This window comes from Peromyscus maniculatus, chromosome 8, assembly GCF_049852395.1.
Source record: "Peromyscus maniculatus bairdii isolate BWxNUB_F1_BW_parent chromosome 8, HU_Pman_BW_mat_3.1, whole genome shotgun sequence".
NCBI lineage: Eukaryota > Metazoa > Chordata > Mammalia > Rodentia > Cricetidae > Peromyscus > Peromyscus maniculatus.
The window spans coordinates 37,228,826-37,245,860 of NC_134859.1; the positions used below are offsets into that span (position 1 = coordinate 37,228,826).

At 47.3% G+C, this 17,035-nt stretch overlaps 1 protein-coding gene across 2 annotated transcripts in view; it reads left to right on the forward strand.

Annotated features, from left to right (window-relative positions):
• Nucleotides 1-17,035, forward strand: part of Fstl4 (follistatin like 4) — a 423,065-nt gene that overhangs the window by 392,171 nt on the left and 13,859 nt on the right. For both annotated transcript variants that reach the window (XM_006991320.4, XM_076578356.1), the window contains 5 exons: nt 2,227-2,388; nt 2,699-2,833; nt 4,159-4,185; nt 5,491-5,609; nt 7,802-7,951. In XM_006991320.4, coding sequence (XP_006991382.1) covers nt 2,227-2,388; nt 2,699-2,833; nt 4,159-4,185; nt 5,491-5,609; nt 7,802-7,951 — 593 coding nt within the window. The remainder of the gene's footprint in view (nt 1-2,226; nt 2,389-2,698; nt 2,834-4,158; nt 4,186-5,490; nt 5,610-7,801; nt 7,952-17,035) is intronic.

Below are 17,035 nucleotides of genomic sequence, written 5' to 3' on the forward strand. Positions count from 1 at the left end.
CAGTTTGTGGTGTTATTTTGAAGGCTGGAGAGTCCTTGGAAGATGGGTCTTGGCTAGTAGAAATAGGTCCCACTGTGCAAGGCTTTGAAGTGGATACTCCACTTCGACTGACCACCTTCTCTGTGTTCTGGTTGGTCACAACATGAAGAGCCTCAGCTGCACCAGAGAGAGAACCTCTCCCACCACCGTACCTTCCCACCAAGATGAGCTGAGGTCCCCTAAGTTCTTTCTGCTGAGTATTTGGTCACAGGGGTTGGAAACATGACATCATCCTTTACTATGGACATCCTCCGTGCCTTGTCTTCCTTGACCACACCAGTGAGCTTCCAAGTTAATGTTGCTGCCTTTACTTTCTCCTTTTTCTTTTTCCTAAAAGGAGTGGTGCTGCTCCTTCTTTGTATGGACTTATTCTTCGTTGTAGGAAAAAAAACATCATTTTGTAATCTTTCTCTAGTTTTTCATTGACCAAACTTGCTCTTCTTACAAACAGGCTCAAAGACCTACTCATGGGTCTCTCTTGGCTTTTGAGTTGAGTCCTCCATTTCACTCCTGCTCTCCCTAGGTTCGCTTTGTGGTTTCCAGGCAGTCTGCTATGCATAGATGGAGGTCTTGCAAGAACCCGAGCTCACTAATGTTCAGATCCTGGACAGTCCTCAACTAGAACCTTGGTTTTTCTAGAGCCTTCTCAATTCACCCATCAGCCTCAGTGCTCTGAGCCGCCAAGCTCCACCTCTGTGCTCTAAGGTTGTAGCCTCCTTACTCAAGTCTGCACTCTACTTGGACCCCATCCCTTTCTCTGACCAATGAAGGTGTGAGGAAAGCTCGTCCTTTCCTATATGAACCAAGGGTGTCAAAGAACACCTGTGTTCTTAAAAAACAATCCTCACCCACATCTCAACTGGCCCCCCTTACCTCCTTGATGGCTTGATCTGGGACAAGGCCACTCTTCTATAGCCTAGGACTCTCCCCCTAGAACCTTGACAGAGAGAACCAGGGAGAGAGATGCACAGACATCGTGCTCTTGGGGCTCCCTGAGCTTAGTTTGGATTCTGCCCCCCTCCAAACTTCACCCCAGAGGTCAGCCAGGGCAATCTTGGAAACTCTGAGTTGGTAGATGCTAAACAGACCCCTGAAGTGTCTCCTATAGCAATGGCAGGTCCATTGCTCCTAATGAGCCTAGAGTTTCTCTTCTGTCCTCTGTCCACCGAGCGTGGATCACCAGAATGCTGTCTTCCTCAGACTCCATTGTTGGTGTCATCGGCTCCTCCCATGTACGTATCAAGTGCTCTCTGTTCATCCAGAGAAAATTTTCTCATCTCAAATACCATGATTCCTCCTTGTAATGGACAAAGAAGCTTGCAGATAGTGATAAGAAAACACAGTTATCCACTTCAAGAGGAATCCATCCCCACTTTCCGAAGGGTGTGTGATTTAATACTCAGGTCTGTTTACATAAACTCTCAAATCCTGGTTTTAAAGCATGTAGAGCAAAACGTATTCATAAACATGAGCCCTTGTGAATATGGGAAATGATAATGCTTTTATTTCCAGGAGGGGGACTCTCTCCCCCAACGATCTCCACTTCTCCAAGAGCCTTTGCCTACAGCCTGCCCATGGGTCAGGTTCCATGCCCAAGCTGAAACTTAACTACCACGGGCCAGAGCTGAGTCACTGCCCAACCAAGGAGGACACATCCTTCTTTCATGCTGGTCCCAGGGCTTAGAGAGTGAAGAAATAAAAATGACCCACTGGAAAATCGATGGGCTTCCCCACAGTCATGATGTAATTAGCAGCCCTGCCAGTCAGTGCCCCTAAGTGCTTCGTGAAGCATTTCCTGCAAGAAATTAAGGCCCCATCCAATGGCTTTCCGATAACAGGAATCATACATCTGAATTTCATTCATTCAGAGATAAATTCCAGTGGCTGTTGCTCTTTACATGCAGCAGCAGAACAGCATTAAATATCTGGACGTCTTTCTGATCATATTTAGAACAAGAATGGAAGCCATGAATTACCGAGTCCCACACTGGATGTGTTTATAGCTTGCGATCCATTTTACAGCCTTTTCCCTCGACACTTGGGTTGCTGAAGACATCATTGAGAGCTGGTTCAGAGGCCTCCAGCATCACCTCTTGGCTTCACCCTCTGGAGCGGGGTTCTCAGGGTTTGGCTACAGCCCAAGGCCGGGTGTGGGTTTGCTCTTACCAACGCTGTTCTCACCCACAGTGCCACCAGTCATCCGTGTTTATCCAGAGACACAGGCACAAGAGCCTGGAGTGGCAGCCAGCCTGCGATGCCATGCTGAGGGCATTCCCATGCCCAGAATCATTTGGCTGAAAAATGGAATGGATGTCTCAGCCCAGATGTCCAAACAACTCTCCCTCTTGGGTAAGAATGGCACAAGAATCCCAGGGAGGGAATGAGAGGTAAAATTGTGGTTGAGCCTGTGATGACTGGCACACAGGGCTCATGGGCATCTGAGAGGCTATTTGTTGGCCAGATTCCGGGGCACCCTCTGTATTTCAGCAGTGCCAGCCTGTCCTGGGCAGAGTCCCATGAACGATGGCTGCCCCCAGCCACACTCAAGGACTGTGTTTTTAGCTCAACACTCTTCAGAGGTCCTGAGAAGGTGGTGGGGAGGGCACGTGAAAGGGTGTTCCCCTGAGAGTGCCACCCTGAGCCACTGTCCTTTCTACAGCCAATGGCAGTGAACTCCACATTGGCAGCGTTCGCTATGAAGACACAGGGGCCTATACCTGCATTGCCAAGAACGAAGTGGGCGTGGATGAAGATATCTCCTCCCTTTTCATTGAGGACTCGGCTAGGAAGACCTGTGAGTCCACTATTGGCTCTGAGATCCTCACTGAGCTGTTTGGGAGTATTAGGGGGACAAGGGAATACATTAACTCTCCAGGGCCACAGTCACCAACTGGGAGCCTCTGGAGGCTGGGATAAATCTATTTCCTCTGTCCACAAAGCTAGGTCCAGATGGTGACCTTCTCAGGCAACCTAGACAGCTCTGGAAATGTAGACGATTGAAGTCTCTGGTCAGGACACAGAGCCCAGGACCAGAAGGAAGCCCAAATACCCCAGCTCTGCTCCTGCCTCCTATGTGATGACTGGAAACTTGGTTCCAAACGCCTTTGTGCCCCCAGGTGTTCTGTCCTAGTGGCCTGGAAGCTCTCAAGCCAGGCGGTGGTCCCCTCTCATCTAAGGTTCTACTTCCTTTGATCTGAAATTCCAGAAATGAACCCCTTAAGTTATTTTTTGATGTGTACTTTTGTGTGCAGGTTCCCACAGAGGCCAGAAAAGGGGGTGAGATCCCTTGAAGCTGGAGTTACAGGTGGTTATAAGCTGCCTGATGTGGGATGCTGGGAACTGAACTCTGGTCCTCTGGAGGAGCAACATAAGCTCTTAACCAATAGGCCACTTCTCCAGCCCCTTTAGTAACTTTTTCACCACAGTGTGTTGTAACTATTCTATTGTATTAATGGTTAATTTTGTACTGCTTGATTTATACATTGAACTCTATCATAGGTATGCATGCATAGGAGGAAACAGGCAGGAATGGGGTTCAGGACTGTCTGGTATGGGGGTGCTACTGGATTCATACACAACTAGGGACAGTGTGGCCTCTCCTCCAGAAATCCTCACCCACCTCACCCACCCTCCCTCGTAGCCACCGCCTCCCGTGGTTCTGCAAGCAGATTTTGCAGCATGGATGGCGTTCAGTTCCTCTCCCTCAGACTCCAAACTAAGCCTTCATCGTTGAAAGAATGTTCTTCCTTGGAGAGTCCTAACTGAAAATGACTTTCCTGGAAGTGCCTTGCAAATCAGGGAGAGATGCTACACATTTGTTATTGTCCATAGACTCAGGGAATAGGGATTAGCTTCTGGGATCCCAGAACCCAGTTTTAAAGATTCATTTAGAAAGCAAAAGCATCCTGAGACCCAGAAGTGTCCTCCTGGGTCCAGCGTCGTGGACTGATATTGTTGCTGGGCCAACGAGAGATGCAGATTCTCCCAATGCTGAGTGGGTACTGGAATGTCCCTCAATGGAGTGAACCAAAGAATCACAGCAGCAAAGGTTTGACATTGTCTTTTTTTTTTCTCTTCCGGCTATCATGTCTCGGCTCTCCTGATTCTCGGCTGCTACAGTAGCAAACATCTTGTGGCGGGAAGAAGGTACTAAGTGTGACTGTCCTGTGTTATGCCTGTAATCACAGGTGTTCTTGGTTCCACCGTGGGCCACTTTTCCCTGACCCACCAACCTTTCAGAGCCTATGTACCCGAGTCACGGGCTCCTAGGCAAACTCATGTGGCACACTCATGCACAGACCCAGCTCAGTCTCCTGAGCATTGGGCACTGAGCCTAACACAGTCCATGTGAGGGATGGGGGCCAACTGCAGTGTTGATGGCTGTGACCCTTGGTGCACTCACTCTCTGGCTGCCGTGTGCACTCAGCTTGAGCTTCGTGTCTTTTAAACAGTGGTACACTGCTAGGCAGAGGTCGCTGCAGAGGGACTCACAGCGGAGACTTGTAAGAGAACACAAGTCTGCCGGGGTCGCTGCGCACTGTAAGGACCAAAGGCACACTGAAGTCACCTTAGGGCTGGTCCAGGGCTGCTAGGTGCTGCATTCAGATTAAATGATGAAGCATCGACCAAACCCCATCTCACCTCAGTGACTAAATGCTATGCCCTTCTCTGCTGATACTCAAGTCCTGGGGTGGGGGCAGGGGGGGGGAGGGGATACAGAAGCCAAGAGGAAGGGCACTCTCAAATCTTAATAGAAAGATGAGACCAGACAGCGGCAAAGGAAGCTAGGCGCTCTTTGAAGTCCCATAGCAGAAACTAGATTTCAACAGAACCTTCTGGGGGGCGGATCAGGAGACTGGGTCTCCTGTGAGGTTGATTTTGTGTTGAATGACTATTGACTCTCACATTCCCACCCACTGAGAGAGCACTGCACTCAGGCAGAAATGTAGCTATCTGTGTCTACAAACCCCATGCGGGCTACATTAAGCTGTCAATCTTATGCTGACTCTTCTGGTGACTGACTTTCAAAGCAGCCCAGGGAGGGTTTCAGCCCAAGGTTTGCCAGGTGGGCCATTCATGACAGAGGTGTTTTGGCATGATGCCTCAGACAGAGATGCTGAGGATGGCGCTGAGGCACGTGCACATAGCCAGCCTCATAGACTCTCCAAGGGACACCCAGGACTAGCTCTAGATTTCTGTCAGGTGCTCCCCAGACTGGGCATCTTTGGAGGACTAGGTTCCAGACGCCCAGCAGCAAGGGGGTACTGTAGAGTTGTGATAGGATACATTGGTTCCCAGCCTTGAGGACACTTCCACAGTCCCAACTGCATCAAGTACTATTGTGGATGGGCTGTCTCCCCATCAGGAAAGTGTGTTATACCCTCTTCCGTGCCTTGTGTGGCCCTATCAGTGGCTAGAAGTTCATGACCACATAGTGTTCATTCCTCCCAGGCCTCAGCGTGGGAAACATGTTCTATGTCTTCTCTGACGATGGCATCGTTGGCATCCACCCTGTGGATTGTGAGGTCCAAAGACGCCTGAAGCCCACGGAGAAGATCTTCATGAGTTATGTGAGTTTCTGTGACTGAAGCAGCTTCCATATCACGCCCAGTCAAAATCCAGAGGTCATGCTCCACCTGTGCCTGCATGCATGTGAGACCGGGTTTCTTCAGCTCTGGTCATTAGGTGTGGGTGTGAGTCCAGGCTAAGGGAGGAGGAGCATGAGGCAGGGCACTTCAGCTCTCCCTCTGTCTCCAGCAGCTGTGAGGGCCAGTGCACACTGGGTTCCTGGCCTCTAGAAGTTCATGGTCAAATACTAGAGACAGCAAGGTGAACAGACAGCATCTAGACAGGTATTCTTGCAGTGACCTTTGGCATGGACACACGTGAATGAACGCTGAGTTCCAGAGGTGCTGCCAATGAAACAGGAAGCCAATATCAAGTGGCAGGTGACAAGGATGGAGGTAGATCCAAGGCAGCCCTCCTCCCCCACGCCACCCCCACTCCCATTCTCCTGTGTTACTCTGTTCTCTGTGGTTCCCTCAGCCTACCTGTCCCTGAGCTGTAGCCCCCCCCCAACTCTGTTAGACATCAGGTCACAGTCCTGTTCTCCAGGACTTTGTAGTGTCCTGTGATGCCAAGTAGGGGAGACACTCGTGAGAGAGGGGTCAGGTGTGGGAGGCAGGGCACTTGACACACCCTGAAGTTGGGGGTACCTGCGAAAGGACCCAACAGGGACCAGAGGGACGGGATGTTTCTCAGCTGAAGATGCAGGTCTGGGCACCATCTGCTGTGAGTGTTATCAACAGCTGAGGAATATACAAGGGCATGTGCCATTGGTATGAGAAGGACATCCAACAGAGAGTCCTGACCCATCAACAACTCAGGACAGGCAGACTAAGGGAAACCAGTGAACAGGAGCAGAGTTAGGACAGGGTGACAGCAAACCAAGAGAACAGGGATCACAGACAGGGAAAACAATGTTCCCAGCTTTGAAAATATAAAATAGCCGGGCGGTGGTGGCACACGCCTTTAATCCCAGCACTCGGGAGGCAGAGCCAGGTGGATCTCTGTGAGTTTGAGGCCAGCCTGGTCTCCAAAGCAAGTTCCAGGAAAGGCGCAAAGCTACACAGAGAAACCCTGTCTTGAAAAACCAAAAATAAATAAAAATATAAAATAAAGAGGACAGGAAGGAAGGAAGGAAGGAAGGAAGGAAGGAAGGAAGGAAGGAAGGAAGGAAGGAAGGAAGGAAGGAAGGAAGGAGCTCCTAGTTTTGTGTAGAATGAGCAAGACTGGAGAAAAAGAATGAAAGGTTGATTTTAGACATACAAGTTAGAGAAGCACATTAGTCACCACAGTAGAGCCCGAGGCAGCATGAAAGAATGGAGTTCACAGAAGAGGCTTAAATAAAGACAGGAACGTGGTAAAGCGCTTTGCTTGCAAGCATGAGAACCTGAGTTAGAGACCCTTGAACCCACATTAAGGGGGACGCGGATGGAGAAATGGCTCAGTGGTTAAGAGCACTTGTTGCTCTTGCAGGGGACCCAGCACTCACATGGTGGTTCACAGCCTTCTGAAACTCCAGTTCCAGGAGGTCTGATGCCCTCTAGCGGCCTCCAGAGGCATCAGGCACACACGTGGAATACATACAAATATGCAAGCAAATCTCTTTTTTTAAAGCACACGTTTATAATCACAGCCTGGGGAAACAGAGGCAAGCAGATTGTAGGATTCATTGGCTAGCTAGCCTAACCTACTTGGCGAACTCTAAGACACTGAGAAACCCTATCTCAAAAAGAGTAATGGAAAAATGAGGTGGGCGGCACTCGGGGAATGGCATGGCCTCCCCAGGCCTTGTGCAAATGTGTACATATATAAGCACGCATGCACACACATGCACACACACACACACACACACACACACACACACACACACACGGGAGTGGTAAGTGTACAGGCAGTACCTAAAGCTGTAGGTTTCAAGGAGATTAACAAGGGAACAGACTTCAGAGAAGAAATCCAGGAATGGGCCCTGGGCTGTTCCACACAGAAAGATCTGCAAATTGAGCACATGGTGACATAGTGTTGACCTTGGTGAGGAAGATGAGGGTCCAGTGAGAAGTTACTGACATGCCATGTTCTACGTACGAATCCCAAGGAGTTTAAGAGAGAAAAAGGGGATCCAAGAGGGTTAAGGGATAGGGACCCCAGGGGTGTTGGAGAGGGTGGAAGAACAGATACATGGCTGTCTGTCTCCTTACAGGAAGAAATCTGTCCTCATGGGGAAGGAGATGCCGGCCAGCCTTGCCAGTGGGCATCTGCAGTCAATGTCAGGAACCGGTACATCTACGTGGCCCAGCCAGCACTGAACAGAGTCCTTGTGCTCGATGTTCAAGCCCAGAAAGTCTTACAGGTAACAGCTCTTGGAGGAAGTGGGGAAGACTTGAAATCCTGGGGCAACACCTGCTGTGTGCACACTCCCCAGTTCCTGTGAGAGGGGCCTAGCCTGGGGAGAGGCCCCTGTGTAGCAGTCTATCAAGTACACATTCCTGCATACCCAGCACGATTGAGGATGAATGCTGGCACTGTAGTCCCGGGCACGAGAGTTCAGTCAGGGAGGCAGAGTGCAAAGCAGACTTCCAGGCACTGCAAGAGCTGTGGAAAGCAGGGTTAGTGTGACCATAGAGCTCTAAGACTACTCAAACAGGTCCTCACTCTGGAGCTGAACAGAAGCTGGGATCTGAATGCCACCCAAGACAGAGACTGTGGGAGCAGCATGCAGTGATGAGGGAAGAGTGGAGACAGTGAGTTTAGGAGTAGACAGAAGCCAGCCCCTTGAGGGTCCTGGGGGGCAAGTGGGCTATAGAATAAGATCAAGGCAGAAGAGAAAGCCACCAAAAGGTTTCTGAGCATCCATACAGATGCTGCCTTAAGAACAGCAAGAAGACAGAGCAGGAATGGGTGGAACTTGTTCCAGACACAAGATGGTGGTGGCATCAGAGGGCCGTAATGAGAAATTAGCAGATTCATTTTGTTATTTTTAGTTACGTGTATGTGCACGTGAGCATCAGATCCCTTCAGCTGGAGTTGTGGGCAGTTATGAGCCGCTTCAGTACTAGGAACCTAGCTTCAGTCTTCTGGAGAAGTAGCAAGCACTCTTAGCCACTGAGCCATCTCGCCAACCCTCCTACCCTCCTAAAATTCTTCCTGCCAGGTTAAATGTAAAGTTCGACAGGAGACCAAAAGGGCATTATGTGGTTCCTTTCTTAGCTTGGGCATAGAATGGTTATATCATTTACAATATTTGATAGGTAAATAATGGCCCCCAAGACATTCCATCCCAGGAAACTGAACGTTGCCTTATATAGCACAAGGGACAGTATAGACATGGCTAAGGATTTCTCACGTCAGGAGATCCTGGAAGATTGCAAACACAAGTATTCATGTAAGGGAAAGGCAAAGGAAAGTTTGACCACAGATGGGAGATTAGATATGAAATGGTGTCAGATATTTAAGGAGCTATCTCAAGCAAACAGGTCAAAGGAAAGATGGAGGCTGCAGCTGTCAATCTGAGTATCATCATCCCATGGCCTGATTAAATCTAGAAAACGGGCTGAGATCACCCAGTGTATACAGAGAAGAGGTCAAGGATGGAGGCCCGAGGCTTTCCTACACTTTAAGATGAAGAAGCAGAGAGACAGACATCTAAGAAATAGCCTGAAAGGAAGAAAGCCTGGGGCAGGTGGTACTTGACAGGCAGAGAGGGTCTCCAGAAGGCATTAGTGGCCTCTGATGGCAGTATTGTGTTGGATGTTAGGAGATCTGAGAACCGGCCATCGGATTTCCTCTTCCCACATCATAGACCACCTGAGTTAGACCAGCTAGGATGACAACAGTCAAGACAACCCTGGGGAGGGGGCTCAAGGCAGAACAATGGGGGAGGAGGTGTGGTAGAGGGACACAGGCAACTGTATAGAGGGATTGCCATGCAAAACTCAGTATAAAAATGAGGGAGGAGTGCCAATGTTACCCCAGAGTGTGCATGCTAACAGGAATAACTGTTTCCAAGCTCCTCCCATGTGTCATCATAGTAGACAATTGTAGTGGACTCCAGTGCACACAGATGGGAACACCAGTCTTAGCCAAGAGAATATTCCTCCACTAGGCACCACTAGGCAATTCAGGGGGCAGTAGGTAGATTGATTTTTCTTTTTTTGTTGTTTTTTGGTTTTTGGTTTTTTTTGAGACAGGGTTTCTCTGTGTAGTTGGTAGATTACTTTCTTTTGGATTTTTTTATTTCAGTGAAACAGAAGGAAGATTATCACTAGGGCTGGAGGTTTGAGGAGAAAGGTGAAAACTAAGAGTGGGATTGCATTGACCAGGCACATGTGCAGCAGGGAATGCTGGGCAATAGTGATTACCAACTGAAGGACTGTGACTAGAAATTTAACCAACCAGCAGAGTTGTCTCTGTCCGGTCCCTGTGAAATAGCACATGCAAAGAACATTTGATATAGCCAGAGCTGTGGTTTTTCCTGGTATATGAAACAGGTTTTCAGTTTGATTCCCACGGTCAGAGAACACACTGAGTAATTTTTACCTTTTGAACTCTACTAAAGCTTATTTTAAAAGAGAGCTCATGATCAACTTTAATAAATGTTTCATGTTTATTTCACAATAACATGCATTCTAGTGTCAGATGAGCTGTTCAATGTGAGTCGGTTATGTCAAGTTGATTCATTGTGCTGCTCAGCTCTCCTTCCTTAGGTGACTCATTTTGTCTGGTCTATCAACTGCTGAGGTATGTTTTTAAAATCCACTGTGGCTATAGAGTTATCTCCTTCCACAAGTTCTATCCATTTTTGCTTTAAGATTATAGTCTCTTCCTAGGGGAAAGATTTTTTTCCTCACAAAATATCCCTTTTATCTCTGGTAATGCTGTGAATCTGGGTTTTTTTTTAATAATGTTAGTATAGCTAAATCATATTTTAATTAGCGTTCTCATGCTACAATTTTTCCAACCTCTCTATGCCTTATATTTAAAATGTTCTTTCATAACATTTAAGTTTTTTCTACTTTAACTATCTTAGTTTCTTTACTTAAAATATTTGATCCATTTATATTTAATATAATTTGTACAGTTGAATGCTTCTATCATCTTACCTTTTATTTAGCCTGTTTATGTTGCTTGCTTTTGGCTTTGCCAAAGATTTTTGTTCTTTTTTTCCCTCTGTTTATTGAAGATGTTATTAGTATCATAGAGACTGCAACACACATCCTTACACTGATACTATCACATGGTTACTTCATGTCTGGGCTTCCTTCCTTGCTGCTGTGCTAATGTACTCTGACAAAAGCACTTGAAGGAGAAAGAGCGTGGTTCTGATCACAATCCATTATTGCAAGGAATCAAGTAGGAAGCTGAACGCAATAGTCACAGTACGTTGATAGTTGTACAGGGCTGGAGAGATGGCTCAGCAGTTAAGAGCACTGGCTGCTCTTCCAGAGGACCTGGGTTCAATTCCTAGGACTCACTGTCTTTAACTCAAGCTCCAGGAGTTCTGACACCTTCACACAGATACACATGTGGGCAAAACACCTATGCACATAAAATAAAAATAATTTTTTTTAAAAAGAACAGAAAACAGTGAAATAGTAGCTGGGCAGTGGTGGTGCATGCCTTTAATCCTAGCACTTGGGAGGCAGAGGTAGGTGGATCTCTGTGAGTTTGAGGCCAGCCTGGTCTATAGGGCAAGTTCCAGGACAGGCAGGACTACACAGTGAAACCCTGTCTCAAAAACCAGTGAATTAGTAAATGCAGGCTAGTTCTTAGCTCACTTTCTCTACTCTTAATCCCTGGCCTAGGGAATGGTGCTACTACAGAGGAGAGACCTCCCACCTCAAATAACATAACCAAGATATGTCCAACTGCCCATTTCCCAGATGATTCTAATTTATGTCAAATATAAAGGCAGTAGGTCTTTCCGCTCCCAAATAATGACACAGACACTTACTGTAGCTAGAGTTTTCTCCAGTCCTGCCTGGCCCACAGTCAGGACAAATCTCTCTCACCCGCCAGTCCCACAGCTGCTCAGACCCAACCGAATAAACACACAGAGACTTATATTGCATACAAACTGTATGGCCGTAGCAAGCTTCTTGCTAACTGTTCTTATATCTTAAATTAACCCATTTTTATTAGTCTATAAGTTGCCACGTGGCTCACCGGTACCTTACATCTCGCTTGTCATGACGGCGGCTGTCAGGGTCTCTCTGCCTCAGCCTTCCACTTTCCAGAATTCTCCTCTCTCCTTGTCCCACCTATACTTACTGCCTGGCTACTGGCCAATCAGTGTTTTATTTATTAACCAATCAGAGCAATACATTTAACATACAGAACATCCCACAGCAACTTACTAATTATGAAAGCTCGGCCTTACCTTGAGCTTGTCCCACTAGGTCTTACAATTTAAATTAACCCATATTTTAAGTCTACAATGTGTCTTTTACTTCTCTCCCATTCTGTGTGTCCGACTTGTTCCATGTCTCCATGGCATCTCCTGTGGGCCTCATTCATCCTCTTCTCTCTGCCTGGAAGTCCCACCTCTCTCTCCTGCCTAGCTATTGGCTGTTAAGCTTTTCTTTTCTTTTCTTTTTTTTCTTGGTTTTTCAAGACAGGGTTTCTCTGTGTAGCTTTGCACCTTTCCTGGAACTCACTCTGTGTAGCCCAGGCTGGCCTCGAACTCACAGAGATCCGCCTGGCTCTACCTCCCGAGTGCTGGGATTAAAGACATGCGCCACCATCACCCAGCTGGCTGTTCAGCTTTTTAGTACATCAGGCACAGCAATACCTCTTCCCAGTGTACAAATATTCCATAACAATAAATTTTAACACTAGCCATCACATTTCATTTCCTCAACATTAAAATGCTAACTCCTTTAACCTTCTTCCTGCCTTTTGTATTATGTACTACTGTATATAAATACACATACAAACATATATCCAGGCAATAACTGATATTTACCCATATATTTACTTTCTAGTCCACTTCCTTTCTGAGGTAGGTGGTAGTTGTTCTGACAACATCTCACTCCATAGGCCAGGCTAGCCTTAAACTCACAGGTCCTCCTGCCTCAGCCTCCAAAGGGCTGGAATGAGGTCATTTTTCTTACTTCTTTTGCTGGCAACGGAGGTCAGTTTTGTTTGAAGTGAAAATATTGTCTATTTCTGCATAATGCTAGATGACAGTTACCTCCCTTCAGCATTTTAAGACACCCTCCAGATGTCTTCCTTTGCTGCTGGACCAACTGTATCTTCCCTCTCGCCTCTGAGCTCCTCTTTGGCCAGCGCTTTAACTGCCATGCTTCTCATGTGGTGACCATCTTTGTATTTATTCTGATTCAAGGCTTCGAGAGGCTCCTGGGTTTGTGGACTGAACATCTAACAGATGGGAAAATTCTCAGCAATTATGTCTTTATTCTGCTGGCTCGGGTTCACTTTCTTCCTCAGGACCCCCATCTTTAAAATGGTTTGTCTTAGCCAGGCCGTGGTGGTGCACGCCTTTAATCCCAGCACTCAGGAGGCAGAGGCAGGTGGATCTCTATGAATTCAAGGCCAGCCTGGTCTCTAAAGTGAGTCCCAGGAAAGGTGCAAAGCTACACAGAGAAACCCTGTCTCAAGAAAAAGAAAAAAAAAATGTCTTTCCATCGTATCCCACATGTCTTCTCTTGTTTTGTATGTCCTACAATATGTCTTGTATTTTGCTAATCCTACCTTCTCCTTCATCTAATATGGATTTGCCTATTTATTATATCAGATTATTCTTTTTACCTTCAAATTTGCTATTTAATTGCCAGATTCATATAAATTCTTTTTTGTTGTTTTTGGCTTTTTGAGACAAGGTTTCTCTGTGTAAGCTCTGGCTGTCCTAGAACTTGCTTTGTAGACCAGGCTGGCCTCAAACTCACAGAGATCAGCCTGCCTGTAGAGTGCTGGGATTAAAGTCTTGTGCCACCACCACCTTACTTCATATAAATCCTTAATTGTCCTCTTGTGGCCCTTCATATTATGATTTTGAAAAGTAAAAAGATATCTGCCTCTTGAAATGCCTAGTGATTTTTTTTAATCCAAACATTCTACGTATTTTTTAATTGTAAAGTCTTTAAATAGCTGTCATCCACCAGAAAGGATTCACCCTTTCATCTGCCCAGCAGAAAGAGTAGTGACTTGATCATTTTCAAATTTCTCGAGGGCCAAGTCTGCTCAGTCCATCCCCTAATCCCGGGGCTTTTAACTCCGGTTCTTGCTCCTGCCTCACTTCAGCTGCTGAGCGCAGTGAGACCGTGGAAAATCCAATTCTGAGTGTAATCCACTTTCGGCTCAGTTCTTCGGCTCCCTCTTTCACAGTACTGAGCAGGAGCATGAAATCTCACAGGACGGGGCTAAGTAGAAAGGGAAGACAATGGCTACTGTCTAAACACCAAGGAAATTTTGCAGTGAGGAGAGCAGATGAATGGGATGCATGCGAGAGAGGGTCTTGAAAGAGAAAGATCAAGGGCTGGAGAGATGGCTCAGCCGTTCAAGTCCTCAGATGGTAGCGTTACCGTGGAACAGAAAGCTCCCAGTAGGATCATGGCAGTGCTGGGTGCCAAAGCCTTTGGTAAATGTATTAGTCTCGTGTCTCGTTGCTGTGAGCAGACGCCTGACAAGAAGCAACTGAAGGGAGAGGGTCTGTTTGGGCTCGAGGTCTGAGGGTCTGGTCCGTCACAGCAGCAAGCATCTCCAGTGGGAAGGAGCTGCTCATCTTGAGTGCACAGTCAGGAAGGAGAGATGAAGGCTGGTGTTCAGAATGCCTTTTCCTGTTTCCCTCTTCAGTGAGCCTTGGGCCCAGTCTGTGGGGGGTACAGCCCACATTCTCCTCTCCTTAGTTAAACTGTTGCATGAATCCTACTTGGTCTTAATAAAAGCCCCTGACCCTGATATCAGGATGAAAGCTGAAAGATCAGAGAAGCAGAGCAAGCCACAGCCACCTCCTCACCAACTCCTCAGCCTGAAAAAAACCCTGAAAGAGGCCGAGTTCCTGTCTCCTCCTGCCTCAGATTCCTTTCTCTGTCCAGCCATATCACTTCCTGTTTCAACCTTCCTAGAGCTGGGATTAAAGGTGTGTGATCCCAAGTGCTGGATTTAAAGGTGTGTGCCACCACTGCCTGGCTCTGTTTCTCTTTTAGACTGGATTAATCTCATATAGCCCAGTGTGGCCTTGAACTCACAGAAATCCAAACGGATCTCTGCCTCCTGAGCAATAGGATTAAAGGTGTGTGCCACCACTGCCTGACCTCTATGGCTAACTCTGTCCTCTGATCTTCAGGCAAGCTTTATTTCCTAGATTACAAATAATATATCACCACATTAAACCTCTCCAGGAACATGCTCACAAGCATAGCTTGAGCTGTGTGTGTCTCCTGGGTGATTCAAAAACCAGTCCAGATGAGAGTGAACACTGACCACCAGAGTAAATGAAAGCAGGGGCCAGGAGGCGGGGAGACATGCCAGGCTCACAGGAGGTTACATCAACCTCGAGGGTCGGTCAAGGCTAGAAAAGTAATTAGAGATTCTCCTTGGGACTTGGGTGGGTGCTATCAATTAGAACAAGGAAGTGAAGTGAGTCGTGACAGTGGGGAAGGAAGACATTTCAGCAGGGAGCAAAATCACAAGTTCAGTTCTGCACATTACGGGGAGGTCGATCTGGGACATACTAACTCTTCATCAGGAGGAAGTGGAGAAGCCAGGGAGGTCGGTGGAGTATTTCTAAAAGGGAGTGGTGAACACATGAAGTCCTGCAAAGTTAAGAGGAGGGCCATGAAGTGACAGATGAACTTTCGAGGAGGTCTGGGACACCTCACCACAGCGAAGGAAGCAGAAAATGAGATGTGGATAGGGGGCTCAAAAGACATTTAGGGAAGTTTGGGCCAATGTGGACAGAGATGGTCATCTTTTCCCCACAGACTAAAAAGGCTAGAATATGGATGAAAGTGAAATTTCAGAAATTATGTTGCTGAGGTATAAGTTATGTTGGTGGAGGAAAAGCCATTGAAACCGTGGAGAAAGTGGGGCTTTGGGGACATGTGCTGGCTTGTTTTATGTCAACTTGACACAAGCTACAGCCATCTGAGAGGAGGAAGCCTCGACTGAGAAAATGCCTCCATGAAATGGTGCTGCAGCCAAGCTGCCTGTAGGTCATTTTCTTAATTGGTGATCAGTGGAGTAAGGCCCAGTTCACTGTGGGTGGGGCCGTCCTGGCTTCTATAAGAAAGCAGGCTGAGCAAGTCATGAGGAGCAAGCCAGTAAGCAGCACTCCTCCATGGTCTCTACATCATTCCCTGCTTTCAGGCTCCTGCTTTGTTTGAGTTCCTGTCCTGACTTCCTTCAATGATGAAGAGAGGTGGGGAAGCATAAGCCAAATAAACCCTTTCCTCCCCAAGTTGTTTTGGTCGTGGTGTTTCATCGCAGCAACGGAAACCCTAAGACAGGGCTTATCCATATGGATTTGAAGGCATCAAACATGGTGGCCAAATGGGCAGAAAAAGATGACAGAACCTGCGTCACAGCATCTTCACTGAGCATGGGGGTTATGAGAAAAGCTGGTGGTTCCTAGTCCAGTGGCATGAGCGTCAAGGAGCAGTTTTCTAACAAAAACTATACTGTGGGGCTGGAGAGATGGCTCAGCAGTAAAGAGTGCTTGTTGATCTTACAGAGGAGCTGAGTTTGGTTCCCACCACCTACATAGTTGACTCACAACCATCTGTAGCTCCAGCTCCGGGGGTCCAAAGCACTCTTTTCTGACCTCCTCAGGCACCTGAACTCACTCACAACATACACATAATTAAAAAAAAAAACTATAAAAAGAAGAAAAGAGCATTCTTGTGACAGGGCCTTGGGAGAAGCTGTAGCCGTGGCAGGAAGCAAACTTTCAGGTGCTGCAATTTAAGAAGGGGGCGTGTGCCTGCATGATGCTGTAGTCTGAGTCCAGAACCTTCGACTGATTGACATGCAACAAAGAGGCTGCACAGAGTAGAACAAAGGTTAGAGCTGGGTAGCAACAGGTGGCCTCCAAATCTTCCTCAGATGGTCATAGGAAAGGACCACTCACCAGAACCCAGATGGATGCTGAGGGCCCAAGAGCCCCCAAGACTTCCAGGAAGACTACAAAGAGCCCCCTGGAGCTGGTTCTTAAGTGGAAGTCTTAAAGACTCTGTGCTCAGTCTCTGTCCAAGTTGGACCTAGGATACACTAGGTGAGATACGAGCAAGAAACTAAGTTCTTCAAAGGGACAACTCATGGAGTCCCTTGCCCTCTGAGGACAAAGCCCATGTGAAGGCTTGTACACTGAGTTTCCAATCAGGACTATTGACTAGGGTTTGAGGCCAGCTTCCCAACTCACCTAGTGAGATAACCACATACACAAAAGTCAAAAATGAGCATCATGTCAGCCTCAGCA